The 19,543-nt window shown below is 40.1% G+C and overlaps 1 protein-coding gene across 1 annotated transcript; it reads left to right on the forward strand.

Moving 5' to 3' along the window:
• The first annotated feature begins 504 nt into the window (after window positions 1-504).
• On the forward strand, window positions 505-18,955 carry LOC119772864 (IgGFc-binding protein). The gene is made up of 23 exons (XM_038269546.1): window positions 505-522; window positions 628-675; window positions 1,358-2,611; window positions 2,692-3,044; window positions 3,153-3,729; window positions 3,834-4,432; window positions 4,523-5,090; window positions 5,210-5,475; window positions 6,981-7,322; window positions 7,404-7,974; window positions 8,071-8,270; window positions 8,452-8,593; window positions 9,044-9,372; window positions 9,455-10,034; window positions 10,130-10,728; window positions 11,102-11,669; window positions 13,141-13,739; window positions 15,144-15,711; window positions 15,796-15,995; window positions 16,129-16,509; window positions 16,618-16,904; window positions 18,559-18,610; window positions 18,703-18,955. Exons 2-22 carry the CDS (start codon window positions 630-632, stop codon window positions 18,566-18,568), a joined length of 9,039 nt encoding a protein of 3,012 aa, XP_038125474.1. The 5' UTR covers window positions 505-522; window positions 628-629; the 3' UTR covers window positions 18,569-18,610; window positions 18,703-18,955.
• Window positions 18,956-19,543: the final 588 nt, after the last annotated feature.

The following is a 19,543-nucleotide window of genomic DNA, read 5'->3' on the forward strand; positions in this document are numbered from 1 at the left end:
TTGTCTTTTAATTAATATTTGCCCACATCAGAACAAATAATTTGAATCTGCATGGTTTTTTTTTTGGTCAGCCCATTTCTGAACGTGGTAAAGTATTATGTAGCAGAATAATTTTGATAAAAGCAAAGTGAAATGCAAAAAAACAAACAAAAAAAAAAACATTTTTTTGAAAATAACCTTTTTTGTGAGCTGTCCATGTTTTGTGTTAGTTTTGTGGGTTGTGTGAAGGAAGCAACTGAAATTTTAATAGGACCAACTCCCAAATAACCTGTCACAAGTTGTGTCACACCTCAAACAGAATTGATTTATCCCATGACATGTAGTTTGTAATAATGCTCACACCTATACCAACATACAACAGGACCTAAAAGTCATCTCAAACTTTTGCTTGTTTATTTTAAAGGAGTGGTACTGTTGGAGTGAAAGATAATTTTTTTTACATTGGCTTTTTTTTTTTTGAGCTATCAGTATATAACAGTGTGGAACACTGAAAAGAGGTGCTCACACATTATCGCTGAGCAGGTAAGCTCTTTCCACGTCAAGATTGTTTCTAGGTTTGTTTAAACTATAACTGAATGCAAATTTTATTTTATTGTTTTAAACTAAAACCAGATTCATCTTTTTCAGCCATGGGGACTACTTTGCTGTTTTGTGTTGTGGGGGCTTTTTTGAGTTGTAAGTACAACAGCTATTATATATATATATATATATATATATATATATATATATATATATATATATATATATATATATATATATATATATATATATATATTTTTTTTTTTTTTTTTTTTTTTTTTTTTTTTTTTCTTTTAAGTGTGAGATTTACTTAAGTGTGGTATTTAATTTCTGTAGCTGAAAAATTTTTGCTCACATATAATCATATAAGCGTATAGCAATTTTTTAATAATAACTTTTATTGTTAACCTACAGTATGGTAGCCACATTTTGTGAGTCTGCTTATTGTGTTCTGTTTATAAGCAGTCAATTTACTTTCTCTATTTTCAACCCACTTTTCAATCTCCATAATTAAAAGCTACTGTTCTTTATTCTTAGGGGAAGAAATAGAAATATTTTCACCAGCAGTCTTGTTGATTTTGGTTTGTTTTTTGTGCTATTAGGGAAAGCTTTCATAATTCTTATTTATCTATATAATTTCCAGCAATCCAGTCATCCATCTCTGTAAATATTTCGATCACTGTGGCATCAATAGACTCTGTAGTTTCCATATTCTTTTATCACATGAGTCCAGCAAAAAAGATCTGTAAAACACAGTACATTTAGCTTTTGCCCGAAGCAACCTAAATTACACCTAATCTTAAGGTGTCTATTTTTTTCAATAATTTTCTCCACTTAGGTCCATCGCATGCTGGCTGGACAGGAAGGGAGTTTGCCCTCTCATTTATGCAGAATTATTTACCAAACTACAGCAATCCTCGTTATCAGCTGTACATCACAGCTGTTCAAGCCAACACCAAAGTTACTGTGCAAGTGCCTCCCCTGAAGTTCAAAGAAGAAAGAACCCTTGAAGCTGGGGAAAGGGTCACCATCAGTATTCCAACTGGCATTGAGATGTACAGCAGTGAAAAGTCCTGCAAGACTGTTCAGGTTGAAGCCTCAGCAGATGTGTCTGTGACCTCTTCTAACTTCAAGCTGTACACAGCTGACACCTCAGTTATATATCCAACTAGTGAATGGGGGACAGAATACTTCATCTTCACTCCAACCAACGGCTACTATGGCTCCAAAAAAGAGTTTGCTGTGACAAACGGAAAAGACAAAAACCAGGTGGAGATATACCCTGAAGCATCAATTATCTTTCAAAACCGTGTCTTTAGAAGAGGTGACAAAATAACAATAGACCTTGACCCATACGAGAGCGTTCAGCTTCAGAGCAATGGAGACTTGTCTGGTAGCAGGGTTACCTCCAATCATCCAATTGCGGTCTTTTCGGGACACACTTGCACCTTACGTTTTTCTAAATGTAATCATGTTTATGAGCAGCTTTTACCAGTGAGCAGTTGGGGAACCACCTTCATCTTGTCGGCTCTAAGCTTCCAGAGTAAATATGACTCTGTTTATCTTCTGGCCTCCCAAACAAGCCATGTCACCATTAACGATGGTAAAAGTAACAAGGACTTTACTATCTCCAGAGGCCAGACTAAGGAAATACAATTAAGCAGCTCTGAAACACTTTTTATTCAGTCTGATCATGGCATCCAGGTCCTGCTGCTTTTTAATGGTGTCTACCATAGCTGGTGGCAACAATACGATCCATTTTTGATGACAGTTATGTCTGTGGACCGCTTTTGCTCGTCCTACTCACTGGAAGCTCTTGAAAACTTTGATAACAAGGCCCTGATTGTAGCCAAAACCAGTGCAACAGCTAGACTTCTTTGGGACAATGGAAAATTACCAGAAGACATACAATGGAAGAAGGTTACCGGGACAGATTTCTCTTCAGTAGAGATCTCCTACAAAGAAATTTCAGGCAACAGAATCCATACAGTTTCCAGCTCTGGTTCTAGCTTTGGGCTCTACAGCATTGGTGTCAGTCACATGAATGGTTATGGTTCTGCAGGACACTGTACAAAGGATGGGCAAAATTCAGGTAATATATACAATATAAAGCAGATCTAAATCTCTTCTTCAAACCTTTTCAGATAAATCTGTCCATTTCATTTTTTTTAGACAAGGCCCCCTTGTCCTGCAGTAGCATCACTTGCAGTGCGAATCAAGTCTGCAAAATGAGTGATGGGCTTCCCTCCTGTGTGGCCGAACCGGTGAAACCACAGCTTGGTACCTGCTGGGCAATGGGAGATCCTCACTATCGTACTTTTGATGGACGGCACTTTGATTTTATGGGTACTTGCACGTATGTCATTGCTAAAAACTGTGAAAAGGACAGCAACCTCCCAGAATTCGAAGTCCTTGCCCAGAATGAGAACAGAGGAAGTCGCAGAGTCTCGTATGTTGGCCTGGTGATAGTTAAGGTCTATGATATCACTATTATGGTAGCTCGGTCTGAAAGAGGTCGTGTGAGGGTAAGAGTTTCTTAAAACTTTTAATCCACATTAGCTACAGTGCATTGTCAGATTTTTTTTTGTTTGTTATTTTTAAGTTATTTGTGCATTTTCTTTTTTCTTTTGCAGATTGACAACAACCTTTGGTCCTTGCCCATAACCTTAAATGACGGCAAACTGAAGGTGTTTCAGTGTGGCCGCTTTGCAGTTATAGAGTCTGATTTTGGCCTTACAGTGCGTTATAACTGGGATCACAATCTTGTGGTCACTCTATCAGACAGTTTTGCTGGTAAAACCTGTGGACTCTGTGGTAATTTTAATAGCAGCCCAGCGGATGATTTTACCACACCCTCAGGCACCCAGGCAAGTGGGATTGTGGACTTTGGAAGCAGCTGGAAGGTGCCTGGGTTAGGGACTGATCCCAAATGCAGAGACGACTGTGTGGGTGGGTGTGACAGCTGTAACAGCCATTTGATGAACAAGTATGGGTTTGACTCATTTTGTGGGATAATTACCAAAAAGTCAGGTCCATTTAGTAAGTGTCATCCAGTCATTGACCCACAGGCTTACATGGACAATTGTATATATGATTTATGTATGGGAGGTGGTCTTCGGCAGTTCCTTTGCAAAGCTCTTGAGTCGTATACTGAAGCCTGTCAGGATGTTGGAATCCAGATTCAAAATTGGAGGAAGATGGCAAAATGCTGTAAGTATCTCAAGGTAAAGTAAAACACTAAATTAAATTTGAATATAACTAATCTGTTGTTTGAATTCATCTATGGCACTTTGTCCAACTGTTTCTCCATACAGATGACAAATGTCCAGCCAACAGTCACTATGAGTTCTGTGGTAACGCCTGTCCAGCTACTTGTTCTGACCCTACCGCCCCATCTAAATGCAAACGTCCCTGTGTTGAGACCTGTACCTGCGATAATGGCTTTGTTTTAAGTGGAGACAAGTGTGTGCCCACTGCTAACTGTGGTTGCACCTATGAGGGTCGCTATGTTCCTGCTGGAGAAACATTCTGGGCTGACCAGCACTGCAAGCGAAGTTGTAAATGTGCTCCTGGGAGCAGACAAATAGAGTGTCATGATACGGGCTGTGGGGCAGGGCAACAATGCAAAGTGGTGAATGGCATAAGAAAATGCCAATCAGTGTCCTACAGTACCTGCCATGCCACTGGTGATCCACATTATGTAACCTTTGATAAGATGAGGTTTGACTTTCAGGGCACATGTGTGTACCAACTTGCTGCATTGTGCTCCAAGAATCCAGAGTTGGTTCCCTTTGAAGTACTGGTGCAAAATGAGCACCGGGGCAGCAAAGTGGTTTCTTTTACTAAGTTAGTACAGATTAATGTGTACTCTACCAGAATCATCATCACAAAGACGGAAAAAGGCTTGATTATGGTAAGATACCCATACAGTTTAAGTATATTTATGATTTCTCTTTGTTCCTTTTCATTGCACAAGATTATAATTAATCTACCTCCATTTTAGATAAATGATGAGCTAGTCAACCTCCCTGTTGACATCAATGAAGGGCAGATATCTGTGCATAAAAGTGGCTGGTATGCTGTTCTCACCACAGATTTTGGCCTAAAAGTCACTTTTAACTGGGGAAGTGCAGTATTTGTTACATTGCCAAGCAACTACATGGGAGCTGTGTGTGGTCTATGTGGCAACTATAATGGCAAACTCCAGGATGATCTGACACCAAAGGATGGCAACAAACCAGTCAAGCCAGAGGACTTTGGTTCAAGCTGGCGAGTGGCTGAGATTCCAGGCTGTGTTGAAGGCTGCAAAGGGGTCTGTCCCAACTGTGATATTACCCAGAAGGCAAAATATGAGAAGAAAGAATTTTGTGAGATAATTGGAGACCCTGAAGGGCCATTCCGTGAGTGTCATGCCAAGGTAGATCCAGGTGACTACTTGAAGGACTGTGTCTATGATGTATGCCTGTATAAAGGCAGGAAGGATGTACTGTGTCAGGCTATTACATCATACACATCTGCATGCCAAGGAGCTGGGGCTAAGGTGTACAGCTGGAGGACCAGTCAGTTCTGTGGTAAGAAATTCATCAATATTATTAAAAGGGAAGAAACAATCATATAATATGTATGTATTGTTTTAAAATTAATATAATCCAGTGACAAACAACTATTACTATTTGTTCTTTGCGAACAGAGGTGAAATGTCCCAAAAACAGCCACTTTGAAATCTGTGCAACTGCGTGTCCTGCAACCTGCAGCAGTCTAGCTCCTCCTCAAGGCTGTGAGGATTTTTGTGGGGAGGGTTGTGAGTGTGATGAAGGTTATATCCTCAGTGGAAATCGCTGTGTTCCCTTCTCGCAATGTGGCTGCATTCACAACAACCGCTACTACAGAATAGGTGAAGTGTTTTACCCCAATGGTCAGTGTCAGGAGGAGTGCAAGTGTGCACAGGATGGAGAGGTAAAGTATGACTTAAATTTTCTGAAAGATTTTAAACTATTTTGCCCCTGCAACCATAAATGTCTTTGTATGTCATTGAGATTTTATGTGATACACAAATGGAAATAAGTGCTTATTATGAGTCGTTATGAAATTTGTTTTAAACTTTTAAAGTTGAAATATATCACTATTAAACGATTTGCATGACCCCTTTTACAGCAATTTTGTCTGCAAGTCTTTTGGGGTTTGTATTTATCATATTTAATCATCTAGTATGGTGCCAGGAGAACTCAAACATTCTTACATTTTTCTTTGCATAAGAGCAGAATATTGCTAAGATCTAAGGTTTAAAGCTAATTAGAAAAGTGGTCTTTCTGCATGGAGTTTGCATGTTCTCCCCATGCATGTGTGGGTTCTCTCTGGGTACTCCGGCTTCCTCAGTATATTCTCTACAGTTTATGTTAACCAGGCACACTCATTGCTGCTCGATACCTATTCACAAAGTTTACTCATATTCCCTTTTTCTGTTTCTCAATATGTAATAGAAAAAATATCTTTACTGCTTACTGCTTTCTTTTTTGTACACCTTTGAACCCAACAATACAAAACCGTTTTGGAACAGAGCTGCAATTGAAACAAATACCCAGAATCGCTTTGAGGCCAACCAATAGTTTTTCTCCAGTCTCTCCAAACTACTCCAAGTTTTTTCCTCTGCAACCACCTGAGCAGCAGCCTAACTGGCCACACAATACCTGCTTGCTGCCTCAGGAGTCCCACAGGCTAATTAGAGGTGATAGTTCTCATTCTACAATTTGACAGCATTCCTTACTGTCGGCGTTCACCACCAGGCTCAGGTGCGGCCACTACGGCAGAAATTATGCTCACAGCTTTAAGTGTAAGCATCAACAACAGAGGCAGAGAACATCAGCCTCCCCTAGAATCTAAGAGAAACTCTATATGAAGTGGGAGTGGAATAAGCTCGTGACCAAGTGCCCCACCAGATGTTCCCCAGCCGACCCTCACTATGCCCTTGGGCCTGCTTCCCCCTCTTTCAGCCTATCCATCTCACCATTGGGTATTGATCAGTGGACAGAGCTTCCCTTCTCTGTCCAAAACATGCAGCTGAAGGTCAGAAGATAGAACTACAAAGCCGATCATCGAGCTTTGGCCAAAGATGTTGTTATGCCAAATGCATTGATGGACATCCTTATGCTTGAACATGGGGTTCATTATAGAGAATTCCTGACATGCACTCCAGCCTAGTAAGGAAACCCGACTCAATTTCAAAGTTGGGGGCCAGTCCCTTTAAATCTTACTGCTCGAGGAGTCAATGTAGTTTCCCACATGGGTGTTCAAGTCCCCAAGCAGAATGAAGGAATACATGAGGGGGCACTGTTCAGCACTCCTATCATGGATGCTAAGAAAGTATCGCCTCATAATATTTAAATAACAGGCATTGTGTTCTTACTAAAGGAAATATCCTTGCTAGATTGACAAATTATGTTTCTTATCTCTCTTTCTCTTAGGTTGAGTGTGAAAAGTTCAAATGTGGTCCTAATGAGCAGTGCAAGCTAGAGAATGGCGTACAAAAATGTCATCCAGTTGGTAAAGGTTTTTGCCGAGCTTCTGGTGATCCCCACTACCTCTCTTTTGATGGTCAGAAATTTGACTTCCAAGGAACCTGCACATATATTCTCTCTAAGAGCTGTGGTGTGGAGGGAACACATCTAGAGGCCTTTTCAGTCCAGGTGGAGAATGTGCAGTGGGACCGAATGAGAGGAAAGAAAAAGGTTTCTGTCACCAGACTGGTTTCATTGGAGGCCTATGGCTTCACTCTCATCATGAGAAACAAAATATTTGGAGTGATGGTGAGCAATGAATTTCTCATTTGAACGCTATCTACATCTGATTTTAAATTATAACCTTTGACCTAATTGTTTTCATTTTAGATAAATGGGGAGTTTAACAACCTGCCTGTTAATCTAAAAGAAGGAGCACTTAAGGTTTATCAAGAGGGTAGAAATTATGTCATTTCAACAAATTTTGGACTGGTGGTCACATACGACCTAGTCTACCATGTGACAGTCACGGTACCCGGTAATTATCGTGGCAAAGTCTGTGGGCTGTGCGGCAACTTCAATGGAGATAAACAAGATGACTTCCAGATGTCCAACCATCAAGTTACCAATAATGTCAACATGTTTGGAAAATCATGGCAGATCAACATTCCCAATGTGGTGTGTGAAAATGGCTGTGAGGGGAATAACTGTCCAAACTGTGATACAGCTCACAAAGCTGTCTTTTCGAAGCCCACATATTGTGGTATCATTGCAGCATCCAAAGGACCATTTGCAGCCTGTCACAGTAAAATTGACCCACAGCTCTACTTTGATGACTGTGTGTTTGATTTGTGTGCCTCTAACAGAGAAGAGAATGTGCTTTGTGACAGCATAGCAGCCTATGCCTATAACTGTCACTTGGCAGGAGTAGATGTCGACTGGAGGACTCCATCCTTTTGTCGTAAGTTTTGTTATTTTCCCATATCATTTCTTTCTATTTTAAATTACTTTTTCTTTTTCTAAAATGATTTTTATGTTTTGTTGTTTGCTTTCTTAGCCATGAAATGCCCGTCCAATAGCCACTATCGGGTGTGTGCTGAAACCTGCTCTGATTCCTGTACCGGCCTTACGGATATTGTTGAGTGTCCCACTGGCTGTACTGAAGGTTGTGAATGTGACACTGGTTTCCTGTTCAATGGACAGACATGTGTCAATGAAACTGAATGTGGTTGCTATGACAATGGAAAAACATATAAGGTACACATTACCATTTGTTAAGTAAACATGCAAAAGTGCATAGTGATGAGAATTAGCCCATAAATGAGATCAATGTGTTTCATACTCAGTGGTGCATTTGATATTCATTTCATTGAGATTTATTCTAAATGATAAATTTTTACCCTCGTCCAGTATAACCCATTGCTTTTTCATTCACCAGCCTGGTGAAATGTTCTATGAAGAGGATTGTAACACAAAGTGCACCTGTAATCGGGCAACAGGCCTTGTCTGCGAGAAATATTCATGTCCTAAAGACACCAAATGCATGGTCAGGAAAGGAATCAGGGGATGCTACAACACAGGCAAGATTCACACACTATATACAGTTACTGATATTAACTGATATGATGAAGTGCGACTATTTTTAAAATTATGTTTGTAATTACAGTGCAACACATTGTTATATTAATAACTCTGGAATATTTCATATTCGGTCATATTAAAAAATACAATCCTCAATGTATGTAATTGATAGTCAAAGAGATAGACCTAAATGCTAAATAAATGTACTATGAGGGTTTTAAAAAATCTCAATAAATCTACTGGCAAGAGTGGCAAGAGACAAAGAAAAAATTTTTGCAGCCCAGTGTCCCTCTTGTCACAGGCCATGAAGAGAAGAAAGCAATCATATGAAAGAAGGTGCCTTTATAAGGGAATAAAAGCCAAACTTTCTGTTGTTCATTTAATTCATTTTTTTCAAGAGGTGTCACTATTTTTGAAAGCTGAAACTTACTCTTGACTGTCTCTTTCAGATCCCTGTAAAGATGCAAACTGTCGTGTCCAAGAAGCATGTCGTGTTGAAAAGGGTGAGGCTGTATGCATCCCCAAGTTCACTGGCACCTGCTGGGCCTGGGGTGACCCCCACTACCACACTTTTGATGGGTACAACTTTGACTTCCAGGGAACTTGCAAGTACGTTATCTCTAAGACCTGTGGTAACCTAGACGGTCTTACTCCCTTCTCTATAACTGAGAGGAATGACAACCGAGGCAATACTGCAGTTTCGTATGTCAGGGAGGTTGATGTGTTTGTGTATGGGCACAACATTACAATTCGAAAGAACCAAGTTGGTAAAATCACGGTGAGATTTTAGCCTCCGAATATTTCATCTGCCATATTTTCCTGATGGCTGTTTGAATATTGTTCTTATGTTTCAATTCTAGGTGGATGGTGAGCTGGTAAATCTTCCTGTTCAGCTGGGTGATGGTGAAGTCTCTGTATTTCAAAGAGGGTGTAATGCTGAGCTCCAGACAGATTTTGGCCTGGTTGTCACCTATGACTGGAACTGGCATCTCATCATTAAGCTTCCAAGCAGCTACTATGGCAGTGTCTGCGGCTTGTGTGGCAACTTTAATGGCAACAAAGGGGATGAACTTCGGGATCCTACTGGCCAAGCTATCTCCTCAGTGATCGAATGGGGAATAAGTTGGCAAACACCTGACCAGGACAAGAATTATCCTTGCTGGAATACATGTGAAGAAAACTGTCCTACCTGTGGTGATAATGACAAAAAAATCTACCAGACTCAAGCTTTTTGTGGGGCCCTCACAGCAGAGACAAATAATGTTTTCAAGAATTGTAATCAGAAATTAGACCCTGAGGCCTTCATGAATAGCTGTGTGTATGACATGTGTTTAAATAAAGGAGACAGAAAGATGCTGTGCCAGGCACTGGACTCCTACAATCAACAGTGTCGAGAGGATGGAATAATAATCAAGAACTGGAGAGAGAAGTTCGGCTGTCGTAAGTTTATAAAGTTATTCTGCTGATGACTGCAGTTAAATATTTAAATTCTTTTCATTCTTATCCTGTCTTTGGTTCATTTTATTTACATCCAGCCATGAATTGTCAACGCCACAGCCACTATGAAGAGTGCGCCAGCCCATGTCAGCCATCCTGCCCATTCCCTGAGGAAAAGCAGATTTGTAGCAAAGTGTGCATGGAGGCCTGTGTGTGTGACGGGGGTTACGTCCTCAGCGCTGGTGCTTGTGTGCCTGCTAAAACATGCGGCTGCTCATATCAGGGCCGTTACTACAAGCCAGGACAGGAGTTCTGGGCCGATGAGACTTGCGGTCGCCTGTGTGTGTGTGACACAACCCTTGGTATGGTGACGTGCCGGGAAGCCTCGTGTTCTGCTAATGAGAAGTGCACAGTATTTGAGGGACAGCGTGCCTGCAGGCCTATCAGCTACGCCACATGCAGAGCGTCGGGTGACCCGCACTATCGTACCTTCGATGGCTACAAGTATGATTTCATGGGGACATGCGAGTATCAGCTGGCTGGAGTGTGCTCTCAGCAGGCTGGGATGGTGCCCTTCAATGTGACTGTGCAGAATGAAAACAGGGGAAGCAAGGCTGTGTCCTACACAAAGACTGTTAAGATTTCCATTTATGGGGTTACTCTCACCATAAGCAAAGAGTACCCCTACAAGGTCTTGGTGAGTATTGATGTAGAGGTATAAATAATGATGCATGTGGAAGTTGTATTAATAGCATTAGAAGTAATCTGCTTTTCTGCACATTTGTGGAAAGATGAGAATTAGGACACAGCTTGCAGTCACATCAATGAAAATAAAAGCCCATCTGATTTAAATGAGTGGATGATAATTTCCTTTGTATCTGTGCTAATTTCCTCATCCCTCATGCTCCACTGTATATATATTTAATCACATATTAAAAATTAAATCCAGACAGTCTTAATTAAACTAAGATTTAACTGCACATTAGAATGGATCAGTGAGGTGTGCAGAATTATTAAATTCATAATCCCTAAAAATCCCTCCACCCCCTCCCCTTTTCTCTGCTCTTCAGTTGAATGGGCAGCTTGCTTCACTGCCTCTGGATTACAATGATGAGCTGGCTGTGTTTCAAAGTGGTCGTTCAGCTGTAGTGGAGACAGTGGCCGGAATCACTGTGAGCTTTGACTGGAGGAGCAAAGTGACCATCACTCTGCCCAGCACCTACCAGGGCGTGGTTTGTGGTCTGTGTGGAAACTATGACGGCACAGCTAAGGATGACCTGGCCATGCCTAATGGACAGACTGCCCCTGACGGTACCAGGCTAGGGGAGAGCTGGCAGGTGGGACTCGCACCCCATTGCTCATCTGTCTGCCAAGGGCCATGGTGCCAGGTTTGTTCAGACTCACAGAGGAAAGTTTATGAAGCTAACAAGTACTGTGGCATAATTGCTGACAAAGCAGGGCCTTTCAGAGAGTGTCACGGACACGTGGACCCCTCCTCCTACATGGAGGACTGTGTTTATGATGTGTGTCAGTACCATGGGCATCAAAGCTCAGTTTGTGATGCTGTGGAAGTGTACGCATCTGAATGTCAGAGCAGAGGAATCACAATCCACTCCTGGAGAACGAATGAGTTTTGCCGTGAGTTTCACATTGTACTTTTCTTTCATTTTTGCTTTAACTAAAGGATATATGAAGCAATCTTTAACAATGCTTCCCCTATACTTGTGTCCAGGTTTAAAATTCACCATAATTAGGCCTATATAATTTCTTATAACAATATAAAAGAAAAAATGCCTGAAGGGCTGGTTATACTCCCCGCAGCAGTGTGTTGCAGTGAGCTTGACGCAGACATTTTTGATTTATGCTCAATTTTGAAGCTTGGCCTGCGCTATGTGATATTCCATGCCACAAAGCAAGAGGGACAATCACAAACTAGATGTGGGTCTAGATACAGCCGAGGCGGTGAGGACGTGACGGCAAGTCTGTCCAACAACAGAGGAACATGAGGGTGAAAAAGAGCAGGGATCCAGGTGGAAAAAGGGTACCAGCGTTCTCACACACCATGCTCTTCTAGCTGGTCCAACTTCAGGAGTTGTTTTCCGCAATTGCGGTCATACAAACAAAACATTTGGGAGAGGTGCAGCAGAGTGTCTGCGGAGGGGACAGGGATGTCTTTGTGTTCACTGCGACACCTACGCAGATGACCTAGTTTCGAAGTATAAATAAGCCTTTAGACAAAAGCTAGAGGAGGCAGCTAAGATTGCAGCAGAAAATTACATGAAACTACAGCAAACTTATCTAATAACACAACATCCACCTGATACAAAAGTAGTGATTGCAGCATCTCCAGCTTGAATTTAAGTTAATTAAATAAGAATTTCTATGGCAATCTATTCAGCAGGGAGGAGGAGGTCATGAGACATATTTGCTGAGGGGAGTATGCTTGTGACCAAACAAATCAGTATAGAGGGGATTAAAGGGACATTTCTTTTACTAATAAATATATGATGATTAATGAATGAATTATTCAAACAGGAGCTGCAGCCAATACCTTTTTCTCATTTTGTTCAGAACCTACAAAAGAGTTGCAACTGTCATTTGGAGAGAACAATTAATTTATTATGATATGCAGAGATCAGAAGACATGAACAAAGCAGTGCCTTCCGGTATTGAGGCTTTAACTTATAGCAATTGTTTTATTTTAAAGTAATCTTCCGGGATTTTGGTCGACTACAGTGCAGCAGAACCGAGCTGTGAGCTCCGGGGCTGGTCAGGGAACACCAGCAGAGGGTCAGGTTCAGGTGCTCCGTCCCCAAGCTGATGGCTCTGTTCGAACGCCCTGTCCGGTACAGTCAGCGGCCCAGCAGCCCCCCCACACAAAAAAGTGTCCTCCATTTCAGAAATCCAAATCTGGTCATCCTAAGTAATCATCTGCACCTAAAAACAATTAAAAAGCCAGTTGTACTGTATTGTGTTTATTTATGTTTATTTCTCGCCAGACATTTCAATTATCTAGCTTTAAAATATTATAAATGCACCTAAAGGATTGTTTTGGTTATACATGTCATCTCCAGTGTGCTTTTTTGTTTTCTTTTTTTCTGTTCTGCAGCAATGAAGTGCCCTGCTAACAGCCATTACAACCTGTGTGCCACGGGTTGCCCAGCCACCTGTGCTAGCTTAACCTCTTTCGCCACCTGCCACAGGCACTGTGCAGAAGCCTGCGAGTGTGACCAAGGCTTTCTGCTAAGTGGGGAAGCCTGCGTGCCTGTGAGAGAGTGTGGCTGCTCCTATGATGGTCAGTACTACAAGAAAGGGGAGGTGTTCTATCCTGAGGACAAGTGCATGGAGAAATGCACCTGTGGAGAGAATGGGGCTGTTACTTGCCAAAAAGAAAAATGCAGTCAAGGAGAAGTCTGTAAGCTCCAAAATGGAGTGAAAGGATGCCATCCTGAGGGAGAAGCAAAATGTGTGGCTTCTGGGGACCCTCATTACACATCCTTTGATGGTCAAAGGTTTGATTTCCAGGGTACCTGCGTCTATGTGCTGGCCAAAGTTTGCGATGATGACAAAGGTCGACTGATACCATTTGCTGTTACTCAGGGCAACGAGAAGTTTGGCAATGGAAAGGTGGCTGTAACCAAGTCAGTTGCAGTGACAGTTTATGATTATGTGATATACATCCAGCAGCGTCTGCCATGGAAAGTCATTGTAAGTTTGACAGTTTTATCAAGCACACATATAAGGCCCCACCAACACAGCTATAGAAATATGTTATTTTCTGTTCTTCAAACTAAAATTAACTAAACTCTCTCTGAGATTCAATAGTCAGTTTCTTTCATACCTTCTTTGTTGTAATGACATTTAACATTAATGATACCAAAACTCAGAGGGAAAGTTTTATTTTGTATGGCTCAGGGGCATTGCTTGATAAAAAGATACACTTAGGCACAGGATCCAATTTCAAAATAGTCCAGAATAAAATGTCCAATTCTAATTCAGATGCAAACACTTACCCTAGATGTGTGAGATTATTTTTATCAGTACTCAAAACACATAAGAAAGCTAAGAAGCATATGACAATAGGAGGAAATGCCATTCACAATATGTGAATAAAAGCTTCATTTTACTTCAATTCAATTTTAATTAATTTTCTAAACCAATAGAAAACTGGTTTTCAGAGTTGTAATACACATCTGTGGACATGTGCTACATATATTTTGTATATGCATCCATGTTACATTTTCAGTACCTTTTTTATATCACCAGTAGCATAAGAAAGTCTAAAAGGTGTTAGCCATACTATTTTTATTTTTATTTGTAAGCAGTTTTACTTTCTTGTAGTCATTCAAAGCCAACACTTAAATGCTTTAAATGTCACAATATTTTGTTGATATTGGATTGTAAATTTACAGGATAATCTTTCCAGGTATTGTGGACATTGCAGGCTGAAGTCATGCTAGGCTAAAGATTCAAACATGTCATTCAAAAAGCTGGCAGGTTTTTGATCATGCTGACCTTGTAATTAAATCTTGAACACAGTTAAGACAAAAAAAAATATGGGTAGACAAATGGCCATTATTGAGGTTATTCGCATAAAAAATGATAACAGGCATGCACTAAGTGAGATTTTACACTGTTGTTTTAAACAATCTGAGATTTTAGAATTTTAACGTTGAAAAATATTTTTTACATTTTTATGTTGTCACTAAAAATCCCCAATTTTTGGAAAAATATGTATCACTTTAGGTTCAAGCTATGCAACTTCTAGTTTAAAAAAGTTTTTTTTTTTTTTTTTTGTTATTCAATAAAATATGCATCTACTCTGTCTGTGGGATTCTAATCAAATTGCTGCAATAGCTAAAGTATTCATTGACCTCATTTAAAAAAGAACATTCTGAGAACAGCTAGATCAGTGCTCCCCTAAAATGGTAGTTCATTGTTTTTTTTGTTTTTTTTTTCAGTTTCAATGAAAGAAACAATTAACTACTTTCAATTTCACAAGGAGTAAAAGATCTCTTAAAAAGGGTTATATTTGTGTGAAAAGGGATTTAATCTTTCTAACAATGATTTCTTAACACTAATTACAATGATTTCACTAAATCTCTTACACAGGTGAATGGTGAATTGCTCAACCTTCCTCTCTCATTAAATGACGGCCATCTGACTGTGACCCAAGAGGGTCGCAACATAGTGCTCCAGACAGCATTTGGGCTGAAAGTTCTCTATGACACCATATACTATGTGGAGGTGGTTGTTCCCTCTACATACCAAGATAGGATGTGCGGTCTCTGCGGCAACTATAACACCAATGGTAGAGACGACTTTAGACTTCCTGGTGGGAAACAAACAAATGACATTGATGACTTTGGAAGGGCTTGGGCCGTGGACCTTCCTGGATATGTGTGTGGTGGCTGTGGAGGTCAGTGTCCAGCATGCGAACCAGCCAAGGAAGTTCTGTATAGAAAACCAGATTCCTGTGGCATCATCAGTGCCGCTGACGGCCCTTTTAAAGCCTGCCACAGTAAAATCGATCCAGCTGCATATGTGTCAAATTGTGTGTTTGATGTGTGTGCAACTGATGGAAACAAGGACACTCTGTGCGACAGCATACAGGCCTACGCACTAGCCTGCCACAGTGAAGGAATTCAAATCCAGCCATGGAGAAGCAAGTCCTTCTGCCGTAGGTCACACACAGCAGCAGTTCCCTCGCCTGTCCTTGCTGTCTGTTCTTTGTTATTTATTAGCACATTTTGTTTTATTGCAGCTGCTTCCTGCCCTCCTCACAGTCACTATGAGGTGTGCGCTGATACTTGCGAGAGGACATGTGCTAGCTTCCTTCAACAAGTTAAGTGCTCTGAGAGATGTTTTGAAGGATGCCAGTGTGACGAAGGCTTTGTTTCTGATGGCATTCAATGTGTTCCACTTGACAAGTGTGGGTGTGTGCACAATGGCAGATACCTGACGGTGAGCTTTAAGAGAGGTTTCATTTTAATTATTATATGCAAAATGTTGTGACCAAAATATCACTGATATATTTCACTGGTGTGCCAAGTGTCAAGAAGGAATAGAGATTCAACTAACCAAAGCTGTATTTCAGGTGGGTCAAGTTGTGGTGGATAAAGATTGCAGCTCCAACTGTGAGTGCCAGGCCTCTGGGCTGGTTACATGCGAAAAGCTGTCCTGTACCAGCGGGGAGGTCTGTGATGTCAGAGATGGGGTCAGAGGTTGTCATATCATACAGGGCCACTGCAATGTCAGTCCAGTGGGCGAGCTGAGCTCCTTTGATGGCATGTCTGGAACAATAGGAACACAAGGGGCTTTTGAGTTGGCCTCTAATTGCGACGAGTCAAGCAAGCAGTGGTTCCGTGTGGTTGTGGACATGAGAATCTGCAGGGAACGGGGGCCTCTCGCTGTTGCCACTTTGTATGTGTTCTTTCAAGACACCACTGTGGCAGTAAACGATCAGCATGAAACCTGGGTGCGGATTTTTAAAAATAAAGCAAAAAGCACTTTTGTATTTTTGTGTTTTTCCCAAAATATATTTGACTTCTTCCCTTATTTTCCCCTCTGTATCATATTTTATCAGGTAAATGGAAAGAAAGTGTCCCTGCCCAGCAACGTGACAAATGAGCTATCAGTCCAGATCTCAGACAGGAGTGTTGTCATTGAGAGGACCTCAGCTGTGCAGGTCACCTTTTCTATTTCACAGAAGGTCACTATCACTGTCGATGGTAACCTTTCTGGTAAGATTTGTGGTGCCTGTGGCGACTACAACAATAACTCCAAGGATGACATGAAGACAGCAGATGGGAAATTTACAAGTGATTTCTCAGTGTTTGTTAGCTCATGGAGTGCTGAAGACTTCTCTAGATGGTGAGTACTTTATACATATTCTGGAAAAACTGCAGTCCTTTGAGATAGGGACTTTAAAAATACAAAAAATACAAATTTTGATTGATTTTATAAGACAAACTGCATAAATATTAATGCATGTTTTTTAAACTTAAAAAATATAAGATCAGTGGTGATCAAATTTTAACTTTCTTAGCTATATGTTTACCAGTAAGTGCAATGAAAAACTAATAATGCGCATCACCAAATAAATTTTAGGGTAATCCTGAAAGATAAGCTGTTAGAAGCAGCTAAAGCCTTAAAACTTTACTTCATACCAAAATGGTCATTTTAAACATACAACTGGATCTACAATGTAATGTTGATTAGAAGGTTAGAGTGGCTCGGTCAGAGACCCAAACTAAATCTGACTAAATTAGATTGAGTCATATTCGAAATACAAACGTCCAAATGTCGTAGATGTAAATGAGCAAAGCTGGTACATTCTCCCAAACACTTAAAATAGAGAGTTTTTTTTTTTTTTTTTTTAAGAGTTAACTAGGGGCTTAAATCACATCTAATCATACTTTTAAGATTTTTTTTTTTTATGTATTTTGACATCATACATTATGTTCAATCCTGTGCTTGCCTATCGCTAAAAAAAAACAAATAACACATTATATTTTGTGGTTGTTCTCTGATAAAAATGTTTAACTAGAAAAAGCATTTGGAGAGCGCATACCTCCGCCAAGTAGCTCATTTTCCCCTAACATATCCACCTTTAATACCTGTTTAAGCAAAATCTTTGAAAAGAAATTCCTGGATCCAGATGGTGACCTAGATTGTCACCTAAATGTAATGGATTGTTCCATGGACTGAGGTGAACATTTGGTTACAAAATGTCATTAAAATCCATTGATATATTTTCAAGTTATCCTGTACACAGACAGACAAACTCTCCTAAAAACATTACCTCCTTGGGGAGGTAAAAACCAATTAATGGAGGTAATTCTCCACATGTGTTTTTACATACCACTAAAACTAACACTGGCTCTCTTGTTTTGAACAAAATAACAAATGCACCTTCTAGTTTATTGTCTTTAACCTTTTCAGTTAGGTCGTAAGATGCAATCTTTTCACTCTATTATCCAAAGTTTCAACTTGATTTGATCAGCTCTGTGAGAGATGGGTTGGTGCTACAGCCATTCAACCGCTTACTCTATAACAGCATGAACTAAACAAGGACTCCACAGAGCCCCATTTAAAGGAATGAGAGTGTGGTTTTTAATTGCATTTGGTTCAATTTAATTAAGAAATGCAAGAGAATCCCCTATGGTAATTACTGATTAAAAAGCAGGTGAGTCTGACAGGCATGGCCATCAAAAGCTACCAAGCTTACAATCCAATCTCTGCTTGTCATCCAAGGACACTTAAGACTCATCTGGGGGCGATATTAATTTGAGAACTTTTCTTTAGTTTGGTATCCTAGCCTCAAGTCAGACCTTTGAAGTGCCTCCCTACCTCTTTTTTATCACCTTGGGAAAGAAGAAAATAACCCTAAGGAGTGCTATTTGCTCTTACGTGTGTTTTGGAAAATACAACTCTCAGAAATGCCTGAAGTCTCTGTTCAGTTTTGCTTGAGTGGAAATAAATTTCCTTTGCCACTTTGACTGCAATTGTTTTCTTTTTACTGCAGTGGCCTGTAAAGAAGCTGCTTCCTGGCTTATAGAGAGGCCACTGGCACACAGGTAAATTATGAACCTATTCTCTGTGGAAAAATGTGAATGAATGAAATAGTTGTAAAGTGTGACGTATTTCTTTTTTCCTCTCTGTTATGCAGGAAGAAGATAGCTTCCTTTGTTTGCAGCTCTGATTGCCATACTTCACCACTTCCTCTTGATTGCCATTGTAGTTTTTGTTCTTTCCTCCACTTGCTCTTTCCTGTTATTGAACTAAGCGGTTTATGCTTGTCTAACATCTCCATCTAGTGGAAGACAAAATCACAGCATCACTATAACTGATTTGGTATACCTTCTAATCTCTATCCTATGTCCTCCTATCTGATCACTGAATAAATGTACAATTGATGACAAGTTGTGTTCAAGTTATTTATCATTTATAAGTATCCCTTAATTAATTTCAAACATTAAAATCAAAAAATTATTTCAAAAATTACATTAGAATTAATGCATGACATTCTCAACCAAAAAAGGCTATGTATTTTGTCTGACAACACATAGGTGAACAGATGTGAAATGGAAAAATTATGCAAAATGTTCCTTTTTTTCTATATCTGAAAAGCATGGCCTATATTTGTATCCAGCTCATTTCACTGTATTTTTAATGACAGAAAAAGTGCAACTATTTGCCTTTAGAAATCATCAATTTAAATCCTGTTGTTTCAGGTTTTTTATGACATCATAAGGAGCAAGGAACATAACTGAGATAAAGCAGCTGATAAATTCAAATTAAACATCCATAGATTGAGGTACTCCACAATCCCATATGTGAAAATTTATAGTGCAATTGTAAAGCTGCCAACCCTTTGTCTTCCTCAATTTCTACCCACTATCTAAACTTACAGGCCACAGAAGTGACGTGTTGATCACTGTTGGATGGAATACTGGACAAAAAAAACAATTTTAAAACAGTTGTATGGTGCAAAAGACTGTGGTGGCGGT

The sequence above is a fragment of the Cyprinodon tularosa genome, unplaced genomic scaffold, assembly GCF_016077235.1.
Source record: "Cyprinodon tularosa strain WSP-4 unplaced genomic scaffold, ASM1607723v1 ctg73, whole genome shotgun sequence".
NCBI lineage: Eukaryota > Metazoa > Chordata > Actinopteri > Cyprinodontiformes > Cyprinodontidae > Cyprinodon > Cyprinodon tularosa.

Bases quoted from the DNA above. Each gene is read 5' to 3' on its own strand.
- LOC119772864 (XM_038269546.1), top strand. From the start codon at position 630: ATGGGGACTACTTTGCTGTTTTGTGTTGTGGGGGCTTTTTTGAGTT. The intron at 7,323-7,403 runs GTGAGCAATGAA...TTTTCATTTTAG, and splicing joins ACAAAATATTTGGAGTGATG to ATAAATGGGGAGTTTAACAA. The intron at 8,271-8,451 runs GTACACATTACC...TTCATTCACCAG, and splicing joins ACAATGGAAAAACATATAAG to CCTGGTGAAATGTTCTATGA.